Raw genomic sequence first — 20,275 nt, forward strand, 5'->3', positions numbered from 1 at the left:
TTTCATTGCTTTCTGTGCAACCACTTTGGATATTTATTTGTTTAAAATTGAAAAGTGAAACAGTACAAACTGTGCCGTGTAGTTTGTTTTCAGGTATAAACTTCAGTTTTGAAGTTTAAAACTTCATGTTTTATCAAATAATATATATATAGCTGAAATGTGTTCTCTTTAAAGTGTTGTTTTAAAATTAAAGAATGAGTCAAAATAAAACTTCACATTCGTGGTACAATTTAGTAATTGCCTAACTTGTATCTTTTGTAGAATTTCAGTTTTAATAAAATTCCTTTATTAGCTACTGGAAAATTATTTATGTAAACTACTATATCAGACTGTAACTAAAAGATCAAAGTTCACACTGTTTAAATAGTTACAAAACTATTAAATAGACAATTTGGTGCATTTTTCCTTTTTTGATTCTCATAATTTAAAAATACTTTTAACCTCCATGGTTTTATGTATGAAGTTCAATGAAAGGAAATATTCACTGTCTGTATTTCTTTTCTGTCCATTGTATTGTTCATTTCCACTCATGATCTCTGAAAACATTTTTCCATATAAAGGAGGAGGTTGTTAGAAATGGTGCACTCTGGGCATCATATAATGATAGATATGCCCTGGTCATGGAATATGTGTGCTGTAACACAGCACACATATTAAGCCATGGCTTTCATAAAGATTTTTTTTAAATGTAAGTCTTCCAGGGCACCTGGATAACTCAGTCAGTTAAGGGTCTGTTTTCAGCTCAGATTATGATCCTGGAGTCCCAGGATTGAGCCCTACATCGGGCTCCCTGCTCAGCAGGTAGTCTGCTTCTCCCTCTGCCCCACACCCTTCTCAAGATCTCTCTCCCTCTCAAATAAATAAATCTTAAAAAACAAAACAAAGCAAAAAACTCTTACATCTCCTAAAACCTCTAGTGACTTAAAAAGGGATACTTCATCATACAAAAGCCAGAGGATGGTAGAAGTTTCATCCTTTTACTGCATGTCTATTTGAATTATTTTTGACATTGAAAATTCCCCACCATTAGCTATGAATGTTTGAGAATAACAACAGGAACAACTACCATTGGCTGATACATTCCATCTAAAAGCAATTGTGTTCCTCACCTCTCTTCAGAAAATGCTTTTTTGACAAGACAAACACCTCGGGGACAGCTTTTGATTTCCTGAATATCATGAAATAGTCATACAGAATTCAGGACCAGGAGCAAAGGGTCAACATGGCTGTCTGATGGAGACTTAGATTTGTGCCATTCAGCTCCGTGTAGCATTCCTGCGTTACAAACATACGTTTGAGTTTCAGGAAGATGGGACACGTTAATACCCTCTTCGAACAAAGAGCGAGTCCTCTTCATGGTTTTCAACGCTTGTTGGCAAGTCTGCATTCATCCATTCATTCCTTCATTCAAGAAAATTCCCTGTAACAGCCAATGTAACAGCCAGTGATCTTCATCTTGCTGATAAGAATATGCAGGAACCCCAGCGACGTTTTCAGTGATGGGGTCAGGACTGTCAGCTGGCTTTCCTCCTCTCCTACCCCTGCACATAGCCACACAGGCTGGGACTCGAAGGGATATTCACTTGTGCTACTAGCACTGGGTAACAGCCCAATGGCTAAATGGAAAGGCAACACAGACCTAGAGCTGGTTTTAACCTGTCCATCACACAGTGAGGGCGCTGAAGCTACAGATGCATTTGTGTAGGGGAGTATGGTGGGTGAGAATTTTCCTGTTTTCATCCTGTTTTACAGAAATTGAGGTCCAGTGAGACCGTGTGGCTATCTCAACACATCACACAATATATTAGTATTTGAGAGTATTCGAGCAACTATGTTTGAATGGTTATTCTAGTTTTTAGGTATTTATGTGACTTTTCTAAATATCTCAAAACTATCAGGCTCTGTATTTTCTCATGGTGAGTAAGTGGAGTTTAAACACGGCCCAGCTAATGCTTGCTTCATTTATTCTGAACCAACCTGTGGTCTCCGGGTCACTATGTGAGCAACCCATGATCCAAGTATGTATCAATTCCCTGAATCTGCCATGAGATTCCTGCCTTCTTTGCCTTTGCCCTTCCCTGTCTTCAGTCTTAAAATACCTCCCCTCTCCCTTTCAGGGCTCTGATTATCAAAAGGTTACTAATTCACTACAGTTCATTAAGCTTCGTAACAATATTCCCAGCTGAGATTAATCCTCTGCACACCCAAGCAAACTTTGCACCTCTTTATAGTGTTATTTCATTCTCCCATCTGTTAAACATCTTTATTTCCCATTAGAAGGCAAACCCCTTGAAGGAAGACACCTTGTCTTATTTACTTCTATACCCCCTAACAACTAACATACAAGGACATACAGGGTCCCTTTGAGCCCTGGTTTCAGCTCAGATATATTTGAATATAAAAAGCATGGTAGATAAATTTAGATAAATTTATTCTGAGCAAGTGCCTATGTAAATTAATCTCCTCTCATCAATTAAATGCTAAGCTCCTTGAGGGCAGGAAGGCCTTTTCTACAAACATCTCATTGTTTTCCACAGTGTTGGCACTGAGTTCTAGGCTCCATAAACTCTGACTGACTGGGGCACTTGGGTGGCTCAGTGGGGTAAAGCCTCTGCCTTCCGCTCGGGTCATGATCCCAGGGTCCTGCGGTGCTCTCTGCTCAGCGGAAAGCCTGCTTCCTCCTCTCTCTCTCTCTCTGTCTGCCTCTCTGCCTACTTGTGATGTCTGTCTGTCAAATAAATAAATGAAATCTTAAAAAAACAAAACAAAACAAAACAAAAAAACAACTCTGACTGACTTATCCAGATCCAGGTACATGAAAAGGGAAGTTAGGAGGCTGAGGCAGTCCATTAACTTCAGGGGGACGAGGAATGGAGTTCTGGAAATGTGAGTTTCACTTGGCTTCTCTGCCTCTGGCTTCTTTGCTTTCTTGTTGCAAGTCTAACCACATCCAGGTGTTATATTCTTAGGCACTTCCTGTTGGTAAATTACCTTACCCTTTCTCTTTAAGTTTTTGAAAACTTCATCCTTATAACTTGGCTTTTAGTTTGCTTTCATTTTTATTTTGAATTTTTGGAAACAACTGAATTAGTAAATCTAGTAAGCCTTAAAATGATCATGTTTGAGGTTTCAATGCATTTATAAATATATGAATATTCCCAAGTTTCTGAAAGTTCTCCACAGTTCTCAATCTGGTTCCTGGAAACTCAGCAGAGGTTGATGAGATGTGAGCAGAAATTATACTGGGAGGTTTTTTTGGAGGTTAGGAAATCGCTAAAAATGAGAATATACAATGTGGAACATTCAGCTAAGTTGAGCTGAGTATGTGTAAGGTAAGGCAGGGCCAAAAGTTGTCCTCCACCTCAACATCCGAGTTGCCCTTAGCCTGCTTTGTCCTTTACACGCTAGTTTAAGCTATCCTTTCAGTCATGCTGATGTGAGACAGTACTTCTGTCCAGAAGGACACTTGGAGATGAGTGAAAGAAATTAATGAAGAGGATATATTGGATATATGGCTGGGAGGGTAGTTCAAAACGGGGAAAGACAAAGCCAAGAAAAAAAAAAAACCATAAAGACGTAAGGAAAGGAACTCAAAGAGAAAACACTCTCAAGACTTAGCTCTAATGGAAAAATAAAAAGATATGAACCACTATCACATTCTTAACTAAAAGGAATCTGGCTAATTGTAGTTATTTTGTTTTCCCAGCACAGGGATCAGTAGTAGAATATTCTATGATTTATATACACTCATAATGTAACTGACACAAAAAAATTGAGTGGTTGTCATAAGTTGGTGCCATTTTTTTTTTAAAGGTGAACTTTTTTTTTTTTTTAAGATTTTATTTATTCATTTGACAGAGAGAGATCACAAGTAGACAGAAAGTCAGGCAGAGAGAGAGGGGGAAGCAAGCTCCCTGCTGAGCAGAGAGCCTGATGCGGGACTCGATCCCAGGACACTGAGATCATGACCTGAGCTGAAGGCAGTGGATTAACCCACTGAGCCACCCAGGCGCCCCAGTTGGTGCCATTTTTTCTTGCTCATGTGCATGAGTCTCCAAAGGGACAATATAATCCAACCATTATCCAAGAGTGAATACTTCCACATAAATATACATTCTAAGTAACTGAAGTTTGCTCCTTTAGAAGCCAAAATGCTTTTTGATGTGACCATTTTTGAAGAAATTCTTTTTAAAATGGGTTGAACTCTTCTTTGTTTCAAAAAATGAATATATTAAGCTGAATATATATAATAAGTTTTGCTGTTGACTCAGTCTTCTCGTTATGAGTATAGTTATTATTCTGTATTATATAACACAATTATGCCCTCTAACCTAATTAAGAAATAATAAGGGAATTATAAGGATTATGTATAAAGTGAGATGAGTTTGGGTTCTTGCGTTATCTATTTTGCTGGTTTAGGGAATACTTCCTCATGTATCTTGGTTCTCAGTTACATCCTAGATATTGATGTTTCCAGGTAAATACTTTCATGGTAAGTGAAGGGTTACAGAACTTATTCAGTAGTAATAGATAATTTTTTTTTTTTTTTTTTTTAAAGATTTTATTTATTTATTTGTCAGAGAGAGAGAGCGAGCGAGAGCGAGCACAGGCAGACAGAGTGGCAGGCAGAGTCAGAGGGAGAAGCAGGCTCCCCGCGGAGCAAGGAGCCCGATGTGGGACTCGATCCCAGGATCCCGGGATCACGACCCGAGCCGAAGGCAGCTGCCTAACCAACTGAGCCACCCAGGCGTCCCAGTAATAGATAATTTTAAAAGTTCTTTTTTCTTGGCTGCAGATTTATACACAACTAACAATTACTAACAGAAGGTTTATAAAAGATAACAGAAAATCTGTTTCCAGGAAAAAGCTCTCCCCACCAAAACAAAGGGAGGCAACTTCTTGTATGTTAGGCCAAAAGGCAGAACTTCCAAAAGAGGTGCATCACTGTTCCTTCTCCCCCTTTGGAAGACAAAACACTTATATTATGTCAAAACATCCTATCTTTCAATAATGATCTTGAGTTGCGTGTGTCATACATAGGAAAAGTCAAGGAAAAAATTTGCAGGGCAGCACTAAAGCCTTTGAAAAACAAGTAATAAAATTTTTTTATACCAAGTATAATAGGGAAATAGTTGTCTGCAAAAGTTCCTCTCTCCCACTTATTGGAATATATCAGAGCTAGTAATAGAAAGTGTTATTACTTCTCAAGAAACAATAACAGAGAAATGGGTAATGAATTAGAGAGCAATGGACCCTAGTATCAATTTGAGTCTTGATTCCCCTAATTATTAGCATATAACTTTAGGCAAATATTTTACTACCTCTGAAAAATAGCTGTCATAATAATATATTTTTTGTTGTAAAGATTAAATGAGTCAAAATATTTAGTGAGATTTTTAAAAGATTTTATTTATTTATTTGAGAAAGAGAGATAGTGAGAGCGATAGTATGGAGGAGGCAGAGAGAGGGAGAAGCAGGCTCCCTGCTAAGCAAGGAGCCCGAAGTGGAGCTGGATCTCAGGATCCCAGGATCATGACCCAGGCTGAAGGTAGACGCTTAACCGACTAAGCCACCCAACCGTCCCTATTTAATGTGTTTTGAACAGCCTCTGGAATATAGTAAATTATTGACCAGAAACTGTTATTATTATTTGCTACCATTGGAGTAGCTACAAATAATAAAATAAAATAACATTTTATAAAATTAAAAATGTCAGTAATGTTTTGGTAATTGAGGGGATTAACAATTGAGGAATTTTTTTTTCAGCAAATACTTATTATGTGCCTACTATGTACCACACACTCTGCCAGTAAGGGTTAATACATTGAAAAATGTTATGGGCGGTTGGGGGGGGCACCTGGGTGGCTCAGTTGGTGAAGTGTCTGCCTTCAGCTTAGGTCATGATCCCAGGGTCCTGAGATCAAGCTCCACATTGGGCACCCTGCTTGGTGGGAGTCTGCTTCTCCCTCTTCCTCTGCCTCTCCCCCTGTTTATGTGCTCTCTCTCTCTCTCTCTGTCTCTCTCAATCTCTCTGTCAAATAAATAAATACAATCTTTAAAAAAAACACGTTATTTGGGAAAATTATAAAATTATAAAATCTTTGGCAGGAACTGTTGAATGGCAGATATCTGGTCTTTCTAGAACATATTTGATTTTAATTTTGTTTTCATCTTTCAGGTGAAAAATCATGTAAAGAACAACTGCATGTAAAGAGACATTCCATATACACTGTCTCAGCAGGGAAATCATTTGATCTGAAATGCCCTGTGAAATACTGTACTAACAGACCTGATGTGATCTGGTGCAAACTCGAAGGAAAAAGCTGTTTATCTTTTAGGTATAAACATCATACATACACAAGTTGGGACGAAAAGGAAAATATTTCAGCTTTTATTCTGCATTTTAATCGTGTGCTGCCTGATGATACCGGGTCATACCGCTGTTCTGCGAATCTTTCATCTGGACTTGTTGAAAGCCATTCAATTACCATTAATGTGACAGGTAGGTTCTACACATCAAGACTGTCTCATAAAAAAAAAAATTCGATCTCATATTTTTTTAATCATGTTTAAAGGAAAAGGAGGACCCAGATTCTGAAGCATTTATGTTAGTAACTGAAGTCATGTAAATCGGAAAGTTGACACACTCCTCAGATTGTCATCTGTGTGAGCAAGTGTGTGTGTAATTTTGGGATGAGGAAGAGAAAAATAGAAAAAATATATAATAAAAGTTATTGTTCTTGCCTTTAGGGGGTATACCATTTGTTTGAAAAATCCAAAGTAGGTCACTGAAATATGGAAAAAATTACAAGTGAATACCGATTGTAGTAGACAGCTCTCTATCCTTTATCCTCTTTTCCTTTTATTTTTTCTTCCACTTACCAGTCCTTTTATTGATAATAAACCTTTGAAGTTACATTTGTGGTGCTCAGACAATTATACATTTGTTAATAATTCATAGTTTGCACAGAGAAGAAACTGTACACAAATAAACCTGACTCCCTGATGAGTTTTGAGGATGTTCATAGCTTTAGCTCCCTCCCTACTCTCCCAGAGGCCCTCAATAGGTTTAAAAATTGGGAGAACAGGTTGAGGTTAAGTTGGGCAAAACCAAACTGAAAAAAACATGGAAAGCAAACAGAGAAGAATAGAGGAAAATAAATGAATAAGTTTAATTTTTGAAAATTCCACATCATACTCTATGGTAAAAGACTGAAAGCTTTTTCTCTCAGAACAGGAAGAGGAGGGATGCCTGGGTGACTCAGCTGATTAAATGTCTGCCTTTGGCTCTGGTCATGGGTCCCAGAGTCCTGGGATCAAGCCCCACATCCAGCCCCATATCCAGCCCCACATTGGGCTTCCTGTAGAGCAAGAAGCCTGCTTCTCCCTCTCCCTCTGCCCCTTCCTCTGCTCATCCTTGCTCTCTCTCTCTCTATCTCAAATAAATAAAGAAAAAAAATCTTTAAAAAAGGGGGTTCCTGGGTGGCTCAGTGGGTTAAAGTCTCTGCCTTCGGCTCAGGTTATGATCCCAGGGTCCTGGGATCGAACCCCACATTGGGCTCTCTGCTCGGCAGGGAGCCTACTTCCCTCTCACTCTCTCTACCTGCCTCTCTGCCTACTTGTGATCTCTGTCAAATAAATAAATAAAATCTAAAAAAAAAAAAAAAAAGAACAGGAAGAAGGGGAGGCTGTCTGCTTTTGCCACTTCTATTCAACACTGAACTAGAAGTACTAGCCAGAGCACTTCGGCAAGAAAAAAGAAATAAAAGTCATCCAAATTGGAAAGGAAGAAATGAAACTATCACTATTCACAGATGACATGATTTTATATATAGAAAATCCTTTAAAATCCACAAAAGATGCTAGAGTTAATAGACAAATTCAACAAGGTTGTATGATCAGCTAAAAAAATCAGTGGTATCTAAACACTAGCAATGAATAATCTGAAAGGAAATAAAAAAATAAATTCTATTTATAGTAGTCTCAAAAAGAAAAAAATAAATTTACCTGGAAGGCTAAACACTTATACACTGAACAAAACATGGCTGAAAGAAATTAAAGAAGATGTAAATAAATGAAAAAATACATGCCATTCACATTGGAAGACTTAAAATTGTTAAGATAGCAATATTTCTCAGAATAATCTACAGGTTCAATATAATTCCCATCAAAATCCCAACCTTTTTTTTTTTTTTTGCATAGATGAAAAAGCTGACCCTAAAATTCACGTACAGTTGCAATGACCCAAATAGCCAAAACAAAACAAAAACCTTGCAAAAGAAGACCAAAGTTGGAGGACTAACATTCCTTCATTTAAAGATTTGCTACAAAACTACAATAATCAAAACAGTGTATTACTGGCATAAGATAACTATACATATCAGTAGGAAAGAATTAAGAGTCCAGAATAAATACATACATATTTGGCCAATTGACTTCTTTTTCCTTCCAATATTTTATTTAAATTCAAGTTAGTTACCATATAGTGTAGTATTAGTTTCAGGAATAGAATTTAGTGATTTATCACTTACACCTAGTGTAACACAGATAACATCTAGTGGTTATCACAACAAGAAATGAAATGGAGCTTGTTTTGTGGCCCATAAACTGACCTTGAAGATTATTGCAAAAAAAGAAATTTCAAAGAGCTTTTGTGCACCGGAATCTACATGCAGACGTAAGCAGTTACTTCTTCAGTGGACACCATTCACTTGAATGCATACACTGTGTTTTTAAAAATTTAATTTATTATTTTATATGCACACTTTGGAGTCAGTCTTTTAACTCCCTTGAAGTAGCCCAGTGAAGGAATCCATTTAAATCTCTTTAAAATCCTATAAATTATTTAAGACTTCTGAAAGTAGCCCAGTGAGAGAATGCACAGTAAAGTGTAGAAGGGATTCGTGGCAGAGTTAGAGACTCTGCTTTTGCTAATGTGGGTCAAAGGCAATGCCAATTGCCAGCCACTATCCATGCACAGGCTTATAAACCTCTTTGGAATGGAAGCTGTGTCTTAAACATCTTTGCTTCTCTACAAATAGAAGGCATAGTGTATAACACATGGTAGGTGTTCAATAAATCTTTTTTTTATAATTCCTAGATGAATTAAATGACATAATCTGTACAAAGTGAAACAATTGCCTTTAACAATCAGGAGAAGCTTATGCTGAAGATTATGGAAAGAATGCTTTCTGGAGAAATTTTCACTATCAATTCACATAATGAGATATTGAATTTTTAAAGAAGTACCAATTTTTAACTGGCAAAATAGATGATAAAAATAAGCCAAGCTTACAAAACTTTACTCCCAGGATATTAATTATATGACAAAATACACAATAATTGAATGTTATTAGATTATTTATATGATGTATGTTAATATAATGTATAATAAAATTAAATGAAGTGGCATCGAGTTCACATTCTTTGTAAAAGGTGCTTTCTTGTGTAATTCTCTTTTCCTTCATAGGAATCAATCCCCTTGCATACAACAGGGAGGAATTTAACCAGTGTCAGGGGCAAGCCAGTAACGACTTCTGACATGGAAGCATCCCAGGGATATTACTGTGTCTCTTCTGTCCCATATTGGGATCATTCACAGCCACTACAGATGGTTGCACAGTTTGTAAAGTGCATAAAGGTCCCATGTTCTAGGAATCAAGCTGGGGCTAAAATTAGGATCAACAGTCTCTCCCCTTGGGGAGGAGGGAGCTGCAGAGAAGAAAAGCAAAAGAGGCAACTTCTCCGTCGATCCCATTGCTTTGGGAGGATGTACTTGTTAGGATCATACTGGAGATGAGAGATAAAGATGAAGTGGTGAGAGGGAAAACTACATAGGAGACTTGAAGGGCCTTTTAATTTTCCCTTTGGAGATTTCTGTTGCCCTAATTTCACACTCTCCTACCTTTCTTATCACTTTATGAATTAATGCTCCTGACCAAGGGAATTCCCCAGGACTTCATTTTGGCGGTCTACTCTTCTCTGTCAGCAACCTTCTGTCTGGGATTGCCTCCCTCCTATAGCTTCATGTGTATCTCTAACCTTCATTATCTTCCTCATAAATATTCCAGTCAGCCTCATGGAGTCCGTGTCTTTAGTGCTTCCTATTTTGGTCCATTTCAGGCAAATATCTTCCCAATACACTTAATTTGCATAATAAATTTCTTCCATCATGCCACTCCTCTATCGAGTCTTTGGCAGAGCATCCTTAGTGCTTTCAAATTTGGCTCCCAGCAGTCAAGCCCTACCACAGTCCATCCCCCCTGCCTTTCTGGATTGCTTCTGGACTCCACTTTGAGTCTCTGCTCCAGCCCAACAGCCCTATCTACCATCACATGTCTTTACCATGCTCTTCTCACCATTCACAGGGCACCCATTCATCTGCTTCCACTTACCACAATTCTGCCCTTCCTGCCAAGCCCAACTCATTTCCCACTTCTTTTTTTTTTTTTTAATTTTTTATTTTTTATAAACATATATTTTTATCCCCAGGGATACAGGTCTGTGAATCACCAGGTTTACACACTTCACAGCACTTACCAAAGCACATACCCTCCCCAATGTCCATAATCCCACCCCCTTCTCCCAAACCCCCTCCCCCCAGCAACCCTCAGTTTGTTTTGTGAGATTAAGAGTCACTTATGGTTTGTCTCCCTCCCAATCCCATCTTGTTTCATTGATTCTTCTCCTACCCACTTAAGCCCCCATCATTTCCCACTTCTTAATGAAGCCTTCCAGGGTTCATCCTAGGAGAAGCAATTTCTCTTTTCTAGCATATTTCATGCCATTTAAGCTCTGTGCTTCTCATTTACCAGACATTTCCTTGTACTGTAGTTTAATGTGTGGAAATGTTCTTTATCCCATGAAGAATTAAAAGGTCCTGGGAAGCAGAAACTGTGTCATATTTTTCTGGGTCATCCTTGCTTCCTTCACAAAAGCCAAATGAATTATTTCAGAATTAGCTTTGAACTGGGTATGTATTTTCCTTTCATGAAGGAAAGAGTCAAAGAAAAATTTCTTTTTCTTCTTTACCTGGGAATACTCAGTGAATTGAGTACTGACAGAGAAAAATATACTCTGAAATTATATTTAAGGATGATGCTTTTCATAAAAATAATGTGGAGGCATGATAAAAAAAAAATTTCATTTTCTCCTCTTGAGATTTTATTTTTAGGGGCTATTGGGAATTTTTTTGTTTTTGTACCTGATTCTCTTTTTCTTTTTATGTTCAAGTTAAAAATTGGCCCATGGGGGAAAAAGAAAAAAGAAAAAAAGAATTGGTTCATGTACTAACAGACTGTCAGCTTAGTCAGGGCTTGGATGCTATTGGGAAAGCAGTATTTTCCCAGAATGAAGAAAAATGCTTTGCAAATCAAAGCTCCAAGAGAAAAGTTGACAGAGCTGGGAAACAGTCACTAGAATGTACATTGACCTGTAACTCCAACCTCCTCAATGTGCCCTTGGTCAATCCCTGATTAGGAACTTCACAAGGGCAGGTGGTCATCTTCTCAGTAGAGAAGTGGGGGTGGTATCAGTGGGCAGGAACTGGGAGGCACCATCTGTTTCAGAATGATAGTCAGAATGTCATCAGAAGCAACCTTTCCATGTGAGTCTCCACACTCGACTTGGAGCACCGGCTGAATGAACATCTTGTTTTTCTAAGCTGGAAGCGGTCTTACAGGCTGTATTCTATCCTTATACTTAATGGAGAAGAGGGAATCAAAGCAGACAGACAAAGTCTGTGTTGGATTTACAGTCTTACTTCAAGCCTCAAAATAAACCCAGAGACTTATTTTGTGTCCATGATCTTGAGGTGCCGATTTGCAAATTGTGAAAATTCCTTTAAGCTGAGTTACTGGATTCTGTTAGTGCAAATGCAGTAGTCCTCTAGGAGATTAGTTCTGATTTTGGACACAACTGAGTGTTGTTTTTACAACCAATTTCACTTCTTTATCTTGATTTTCTATTTCAGAATGGACTAGAAATAATTCCAAATACCCTCTGATAAGTAAGTATCAAACTAGTCCAATAAAATTAAGGAAATTAGATTATTAGGTGGTCGGAGAAATAATAAGTTGGATTCGCCTAACTGAATGGATCTGTTTGTATTAGTTATCTATGTGGGAACTTTCCTCCCTCTTTCTATCTACACCCTTCCCCCAGACAGCTGTGTCTATCATCATTGGTAATGACTTGGCTGCTGTCCGAACCCAAGCAGCAGCTGCAGCATAAACAGTGGCATTTGTTACCAATCTGAATTACCTAACCACTATTTGCACAGCCTCTGTATTTCCTGTCCACCTTTACCTCAAACCAAGCGCATGCAGAAGCAAGCAGATAATGATGTTAATATATTTAGAAATAAAAATTTCCCGCATAAGAAATTTAACATATATACAACGTTAATGATGTGTGTTGCCTTCTGATATTTTTTTGTTCTGCCGCAATTCATGTTTCTAAGGCTGTTTGTGATCTATTAAATTGTTTCATGACTCGTCAGTGAGTTGCAATCAATCTACCCCAGTCAAACAGAAACTTAATGCATGTCAACATGGGTCATAGCAATGAGCACTGGCTATAGGCCCAACAAAGTGTATTTGGTGATAACAAAGGTATCTTGAGATAAGGAAAGTACTTAGTATTTGGAGATCCCAAAGAGTTATGAGACAACAAAAAGCCTTTGTGTTAATGGAATTGGAATTTAGTATGGAAAAACATGTTGGCTTGAGTCCCAAGGCAACTCACTAGCTATCTGACCTTGGGCAAGTCTTGGAACAATAAAACTTTTATCAAGGCATGAAACTGGATAAAAATAATGGCTTCCTTACTTTCCTTCAGGGCTGAGTGTGAAAGTTAGGTAAGATAGTGTCAAGGAAAAAGCTTGGTGAAATACTCACTGAGAGCTGTTATGGGTATTGTTTTAGAGGGGATTAACCCTAGAAGAATAAAAAATTCTTACAAAAGTTGAATTATAACCCAGAACCACCCACATAAGCTCATCAACAAAGCAAGAGGTGGGTGAGAACATTGAGGCACAGAGTTCTTGAGGAAGGCTTCCAGAAGAGAAAGAGAAACATCAGCTGGAAATCTCCTTCATTTAAGTTGTAATGGTGCAGAAGGTGTTACTGATCTTATTATACCTCCAATTTCCTAACTGTCTTTAGCATCGACTCACATTTCAGATACAACCAGTGCCTCAGGACCACCCTCTGCAAAAGTGACAGATGAAAGACAATGGATGCTTTATAGTCTGCTTCCTTTAGGAGCATTGATTCTGCTTACTATCTGTGTCTACCTATTCTGCTGCCTTCGAAGGCACCAAGGTGGGTTCCATCTTCCATCTACTGCTATGTGCCACACATTTGGGGTTCAGTTATTAGAGCTGATTAATTTTTAGTTGGTTCCTGTTGTTTTCTTTCCCAATATTCTGCAAAGAACCATGGATAATGATTTCCTCGGGGACAACTCATCCTTCCACCAAAAAGACAGATGGATTATTTCAGGTCCTGTCCAGTCATGGTGAGGCACAGTCACACCAGCACCGTGCTCCAGGCAGGGATTGTGAAAAGGAGGGCACATGGCTGGGACTTACCTATTCTATTTGTGTCAATCTTAAATTTATGTGACAAGCTGCTCTTCTGAGCTTTAAAGGTATCGAAAGGGAGGTTGAAATAATCTCTCAGGTCAACATGTCTGATTTGAATTAGTCTCATTCTCTTTTTCACAGCCGTACCATGTCATGCCAATCACACACACCCTTGTCTAAATGAAGATTAAATAGCCCCAAAGGAAACTCCTATGTCTGCACTTTCTGATGCCATCAAAAACACACGCCTGAACTAAACTGTCACCCAAAAATAAAACATTTGAAAAATCTGGGTTTGGAGAGGATGGGGGAGATGTGACATCTTAGAAGCAATTCCTTCCTGCTTTTCTAAGAATTCCCTCAGAGTCATGAGCAGACAGTCAATCACAGTGAGAGAGAGATGTGTGGAGAATTCTAATGTAACTCTAATCTGAAACACCCCAGCGCTCTCTCTCTCTGTCTTTACGGTTCCCCCTCTGCCATCTCCTCCCACCGTTTGCCACACTGGCAGCCACAGTGTAGCTATAGAAATGAAGTTAGACAGAGCATCCCTTGTTTCTGCCACAGAGAAAGCTTTGTCTGGGCAAAAAAAAAAAAACTTCTGGTCTTTTGTGGTAAGGACTTCCGGAGCCCAGAACCTTCCCAGAATACTGCGGGAATCCTCTGTAACCTCAACTTCACTTCTGTAACTCCAAGTTTCTTTCCATGGTCCCTCCCCAGCTTTTACCATCTTTCTTGAGGCTGCTTTAGAAAACTTTAGAAAAAGAGGCAGGGATAAATCCTTTGACCTACCACATCTGGAGTGAACTGGGCCATAGGAGATACTGGCCTCTGTAGGCGAGAGGACAGCAGTGTGTCTGACATCGAGTACCAGATATCCACAGAACAAGGATTTCCAGAGTGCTGAAAGTGAGGTACTTGATCCTGCCCCTTCCTCTTGGATATGCCAGAGGGCTCTCTGGAGTAAGAAGTAAAGAACCAGTGAAAAAAAGTGAGCAGCATGAATGCTCGCAAACTGAGGTGTACCTGCCAGCAAACAAACAAGCCAAAACTAGGAGTAACACTGCCACTGGCATGCAAGTTCATGACATGGGTGGGGAGGCAGCCTACCTCTGCCCTAGACACTGAATTTCAACCAGCCAATCAGATTCCAGAACCCATATTCTTCCCACAACCTCAACTTACAGGGAATTGGGGAAGAATTTTGTGTTGTTCTTTTTCTCTTATTTTCTCATTTTTCTTTCTGAATTTCAGCAGAACAAAAGAAGCCTTCTGATACAGCAAGAAGGGAAGTTAACCTGGTATGTCCTATGTATCTGTTAAAGCAAATGCAGTCTGTTAACCATGTTCATCTTAATATATTATTTTAAATTGGGTAAGGCTATGAAACACTCACCCTATGCCAGGAACTGTCTAAATATTCTCTCTATATCTTGACTTGCTTAAAAAAGTAAGTGTTTATTTTACATTTACATCCAACTGCAGCAAAGATTCTTCAGGATTAACAAGACTTATAATAAGTGGCCTTTGGAAGAACATGAGTGGCAGTGTAGACCTGAAGTAGAAAAGTCAGAGACTGGATTATATAACTTGACTCTGCTCTTGCCCTGTTATGTAACTTCAGGCTATTCATTTATTCTCACAAAAAAATACCTTAAAGTCTTTCTGGAAGGGAGTTGAGAGTTAATGAAAGAATGAACCGTAATTATCTCATAAAACACTGTGTGATTTCTTCCTAGATCACCAGCAGATAGAGAAGGCCAACTGGAAAAGTTACTACTTACGCAAACATCTTCCATAATGTGTGTGGGCTCATCAAGGAAGAGACCTCCAGACAAAGCCTAGGGCATTCTGGAGGCAGGGCCAAATTTTCCTACAAGTTCTTGAAATATAAACTTGGGTTTTTCTTTTGGGTTCAATGTTGTGTAAATATTGGAACTAAAAAAAAAAAAACCCCAAAAACAAGATGAGGCAATACATTTCTGAAAACATTTTATGATGTTTTTTAGTTAAAAGCAAATAGTCACAAATGAGGTACTACAAAGGAATTTGTGTGTGCATATGCATGTTTCAGGGTGGAAGGGTAGAGGTAAAGATGTAGTAAACCTCTCAAAAGTTCCAGAAATGCCAAAGGCAGATATAGCCAAAATTTTACCTATAATACTAAATGATACTTCGCATCCCCCACCAGGTTGCCCACTTTTAAATCAAGCCAAATGCATTCAACTTTGTAAACTCATACTAAGTTTTTCCTAAGTGGCAGTAAACAACATTGTGTTGGGTGCTAAGGTTTTGTTTCTTCAAGTAGGAAAATGTACTTAAATGTTTTCTTCCTATAGTGAATACCAATGAACCACATTCTGTTACAATGAGGACTGAGATCTATGAAACAGTTTACAATGATAATCTAGATAGTTTAAGTTAAGCCCAGGTTGGTTAAAATGTAGTCATATTCCTTCCTGTGTAGGCTGGACAAATTATTTATGATCTGAAGTTGAATTCAAAAGGGATTGTGTGTGTGTGTTATTATTTGGGAATTTTGTATTAAGATGTCTGTGTCTTTCATAGGAATTCAGAGCTTTGTGTCATTTGAGTTGTTCAACATTTAAGAAAATAAAGTGGTGTCATATTAGATCTTTGAGACTAAAACTTTCTTAGGAAGGGACATGGATTGGAACCAGTGGAATAGAAATCAAGTAGAGAAAGGAACTCCTTAGAACATGGCAGGTACATATAAAAGCCAAGGTTCTCATCTTATTTCACAATGGTCCCTGGAGGGGACTTTATTTTCTTAAATGTTGGACAACTCAAATGACACAAAGCTCTGAATTCCTATGAAAGACACAGACATCTTAATACAAAATTCCCAAATAATAACACACACACACAATCCCTTTTGAATTCAACTTCAGATCATAAATAATTTGTCCAGCCTACACAGGAAGGAATATGACTACATTTTAACCAACCTGGGCTTAACTTAAACTATCTAGATTATTAAATGTACATTTTAACCAACCTGGGCTTAACTTAAACTATCTAGATTATTAAATGTACTTGAATACTAAAAAACACTCAGCTGTGCCTTTTTTAAAAGCCCTTTGTGAACTGTAAAATGCCATACACATAGAGAGTAGGATAGTTGCCTTGGTGTTTGTCATCTCTATCGACCACAGTATGGTGTCCCAGCTTGTGGCATCTATCCGCTTTGCTGAGATGCCACAGGGTACAGCAAGCCACAGACCACCATGTTTTCTTTAACCTCATTCATTTTAATTAAGTTTTCCATGAAAACCAACCATCTTTTGGAAAGAGAGCCAGGTAATTGAGTTGACAGACATATATATTCTAAAAGCACAACAGGGATCTTGTTGATATATTGAGGATTTATGGCTATTTATTAGGTTCTGACAGTTTTCTTCTTCAGTGCTTCTCTGGAGTCTTCACTAGGTTCCTTAGAGTGAAGGCTGGGACACTTTCCAGCTAAGCTAAGAGACTGGGCAGGGTAAAGTGATTCTTGCTCCGTTCAGTCATTCGGCCTTAGTGTTATTTTCTAGGCAGCCACCTCATCAGAGGGAAGCAGGATACTCAGCAGCTAATGCTTAGCTTCTTGGGATAGAGCCTGACATGCACCTGTGGTAGAATTCTGACAAGGAGGGGTGGGAGATGTACTATTTCACGTATAAAATGAAAGCGACAAAGGACCTGATAAGGCAGGTAGACTGTCAAAGACTATGGACTTGACACCTTCAAGGAGTTAGGCCAAACATCAAGAACATAAATTGACTGACAAAACTGGTATTTAAAAATTGGAAGAGCAACTTTTAGCATTAAAATGGCATCTTCATTTTTACCAGGTCATGTTATCGTATAGCTAGAAGTGTTCTGTGACTTCCAAAGTGACTAATAAAAAAAGCACAAAATAACTATTTAGGAGGAACATAGTGGTCCTAAGCCTTTCATCTTTCATCAAGTAAGAATCTGCTAAAGATGTAAGTGTCAGCAGCAAAAGTGAGGAAGAGTAAATTATTTCTGTTAGTATATTGACTCAATGTAGCATATACTCATAGTTTGCTAATTGTATGCACTATCACATCCTTAGGCAGTAGTTAAAACAATCTTTTTTTTTTATTTTTTTCTTATAGGTTGACATTCCTCAGCCCTTTAGGAGTGAGCAAACTGAAGTGGGAACCAGGCAAAATCCCCAAACACTGCCATCAGAGACTAGTACTTATCATAATGAGCCCTGGTTCAGGGTCCAGGAAGAGTCTGAAGTTTATTCTAACCCATGTCTGGAGGAAAACAAACAGAGCATTGTTTATGCCTCCCTGAACCATTCTGTCACTGGAATAAACCCAAGACAACCAAGGAATGTGAAAGAGGCACCCACAGAATATGCAGCCATATGTGTAAGGAGTTAAATTCCATCTGGATCTCCAACCAATGATCACTGAATGATCAGCATATCAATGCCATCTTCTGAGCCCAACAAAATATCAGACAGTATATCTTGACCTGAGAAGTTTCACTTCAAGGAGGTTCATGTTGGTGCTTGGGTCTTCAGGGTCCATAGGACAAATGACTAAAATTTCTCCCCCCAAATTACGAGAGAACTTTTTTACAGCATAGCACTGAACAATAACACAAAAACCCTTCCCTCCAAAAATGAATGGTATTATGAATAGCAGGGTAGCAGAACATTTAAACTTAGATACATTTTACCCAATGGACGAAGTTAGTATATTTTTTGGAGGATGAGAGATACATGTAAGCAAGAGAGATTTGTGTTATCTGGATTAGTTCACTACACTCTCTTGACGAAGAAAGAATGTCCCAGTTTGATTGACTAACCATCAACAAAGCAACAATATTATGTTTATTCCTCGTCATTCTTCCGTGATGAGAAATTTTCCTCTGTCCATCTCATACTGGGGTTTCTTACATGTAAAGAAGAAATCATTTTTGACTTGTTATAAGAAAAGAATGGAAAGAAGAAATGGTGCAATGAAGATGTGGAACACACCAGCTAATGTAGTGTAGAGGCTCCCCATCCCTGACAGAAGGTTTTATCTGCCCTGTTACACTGCTAAGCAAACATAGGTAGTAATGGAGTATTAATGTGTTGTTCATTTGTAACCACAGTTGTGACTCAGGGTTTGGGTCACATAGACTAATGTTTATAAATGTGACATAATGCTGCTAAATTAATATCCTTGGGGGTGTCTAAGTAAACATAAAAATCGGTGAAAATAAGTATCATCCAGCAGGTACAGATTGGTAGCTTAAATTGCATTGCAGTTGACCCGATAGCAAATGAAAAGCGTAGTTACTGGAATAGAGAAAAGTCTGGAATATTTAGTTGGTCAGTACAGGTCACCATCCTTTCATTAAGCACATCTGTACGGCTTCATAACAATTCATTTTAAAATACTGTAGTTGCAGTCACTTGACTACAGCAAGAGGCAATGCTTTCAAAGTGTCTGAATTTCCAGAGTACTTGAGTCTAATTATTTCAAAAATAATCGACAACTTTATTCAATAGCTTGAGGCTGTTAGGATTCTCAGGTGCTGCTACTAAGTAAGGCAGTACGCCTCATACAAAGTGGACAGCAAAGGTTGGATCCATTTGAACAAATAGTTGAGCTGCTGCACAAATGAATGTGTGTGTGTGTGTGTGTGTAAGGAAGACTAGGTGACTTATAGAAATAGTAAAAAGAGAAACCGACAAAATTAACATTCCATTTCAGTTTCCTAAAATGTTCAGAATACTAGAGAAAATGGATCATTAAAGAAAATGTATGAAAATAGAAGTTTGAAATAATGGCAATGAGGGTATGATATCCCATAACATTTTTTATCCCATAAAGATAAAACTGGGATTTTGTGGTGGAGCTTTTCTTCTGTAACAACACTGACATTAAGATTTTGCCCCTTAGGAAGATGTATGCTATGGTGACTGCTGTGAAGTGTGAACCTGACGATTCGCAGACCTGTACCCCTAGGGCTAATGATACATTATATGTTAATAAAAAAAATTTTTTTTAAGGATTTTGCCCCTTAAATTGGGATTGTGGGTGTTTCTTTAGAGTCACTGTTATCAAGCCAGTATGATAGCACAGTACCTGGAATTCTGAGCAACGGATCTAGGTAGGCTCTTTGAGCGAAGCTGCATTTTTAGGCAACTACATACAAAAGATATATTAGAATAACTGTTTGCGGTATTCTTAAATATAGAAACAGGAAGTATGGGAGGATACCTTTAGCTGCCCTTATCAGATGAAAACACACAGCTGAACAGTTCCTTCATAATTTTCTTAAATTTAAGCAACAAAAAATTTTCTGTCTATTGTTATATTATTAGCCTGTCTTATAGTAAAGATAATGTTGATAATGATTTCACTTCTACAAATGATTTATTCTTAAATTTGTATCATGCTGCCAAAATTCCAAATGACTTATGTTTTTATTGCTTCTAAATAAAGGGTGTCAGAATTATATATGTATTTCCCACATAAACCTATTTCAGTATTATCCACATGGTTTATTTCATTAATAATAAGGTAAAGAATAATAAAGTTATTAAAACTTCTTTGGAATCAATTTAGTATTGGCTTTTGTACTAAAAAAGAAATGTGTGGATATGAAGCAGAAAAGTGATTCTCAAGCCTTATGGTACTGAATAACATCTTC

The 20,275-nt window shown here is 38.1% G+C and overlaps 1 protein-coding gene across 6 annotated transcripts in view; it reads left to right on the forward strand.

The window, feature by feature from the left end:
* The window catches only part of BTLA (B and T lymphocyte associated), a 28,451-nt gene extending 10,018 nt beyond the window's left edge, over window positions 1-18,433 (forward strand). Inside the window, exons 2-7 of one of the 6 annotated variants that reach the window (XM_032348958.1) lie at window positions 6,179-6,502; window positions 11,972-12,007; window positions 13,164-13,322; window positions 13,435-13,518; window positions 14,840-14,886; window positions 17,731-18,433. In XM_032348958.1, coding sequence (XP_032204849.1) covers window positions 6,179-6,502; window positions 11,972-12,007; window positions 13,164-13,322; window positions 13,435-13,518; window positions 14,840-14,886; window positions 17,731-18,006 — 926 coding nt within the window. In that variant the 3' untranslated portion in view covers window positions 18,007-18,433. The remainder of the gene's footprint in view (window positions 1-6,178; window positions 6,503-11,971; window positions 12,008-13,163; window positions 13,323-13,434; window positions 13,519-14,839; window positions 14,887-17,730) is intronic. The other 5 variants (XM_032348967.1, XM_032348977.1, XM_032348996.1 and 2 more) reach the window with 5 other exon arrangements.
* The last annotated feature ends 1,842 nt before the right edge of the window (window positions 18,434-20,275 follow it).

The sequence above is a fragment of the Mustela erminea genome, chromosome 1 (genome assembly GCF_009829155.1).
Source record: "Mustela erminea isolate mMusErm1 chromosome 1, mMusErm1.Pri, whole genome shotgun sequence".
In the NCBI taxonomy this organism is placed as follows: Eukaryota; Metazoa; Chordata; class Mammalia; order Carnivora; family Mustelidae; genus Mustela; species Mustela erminea.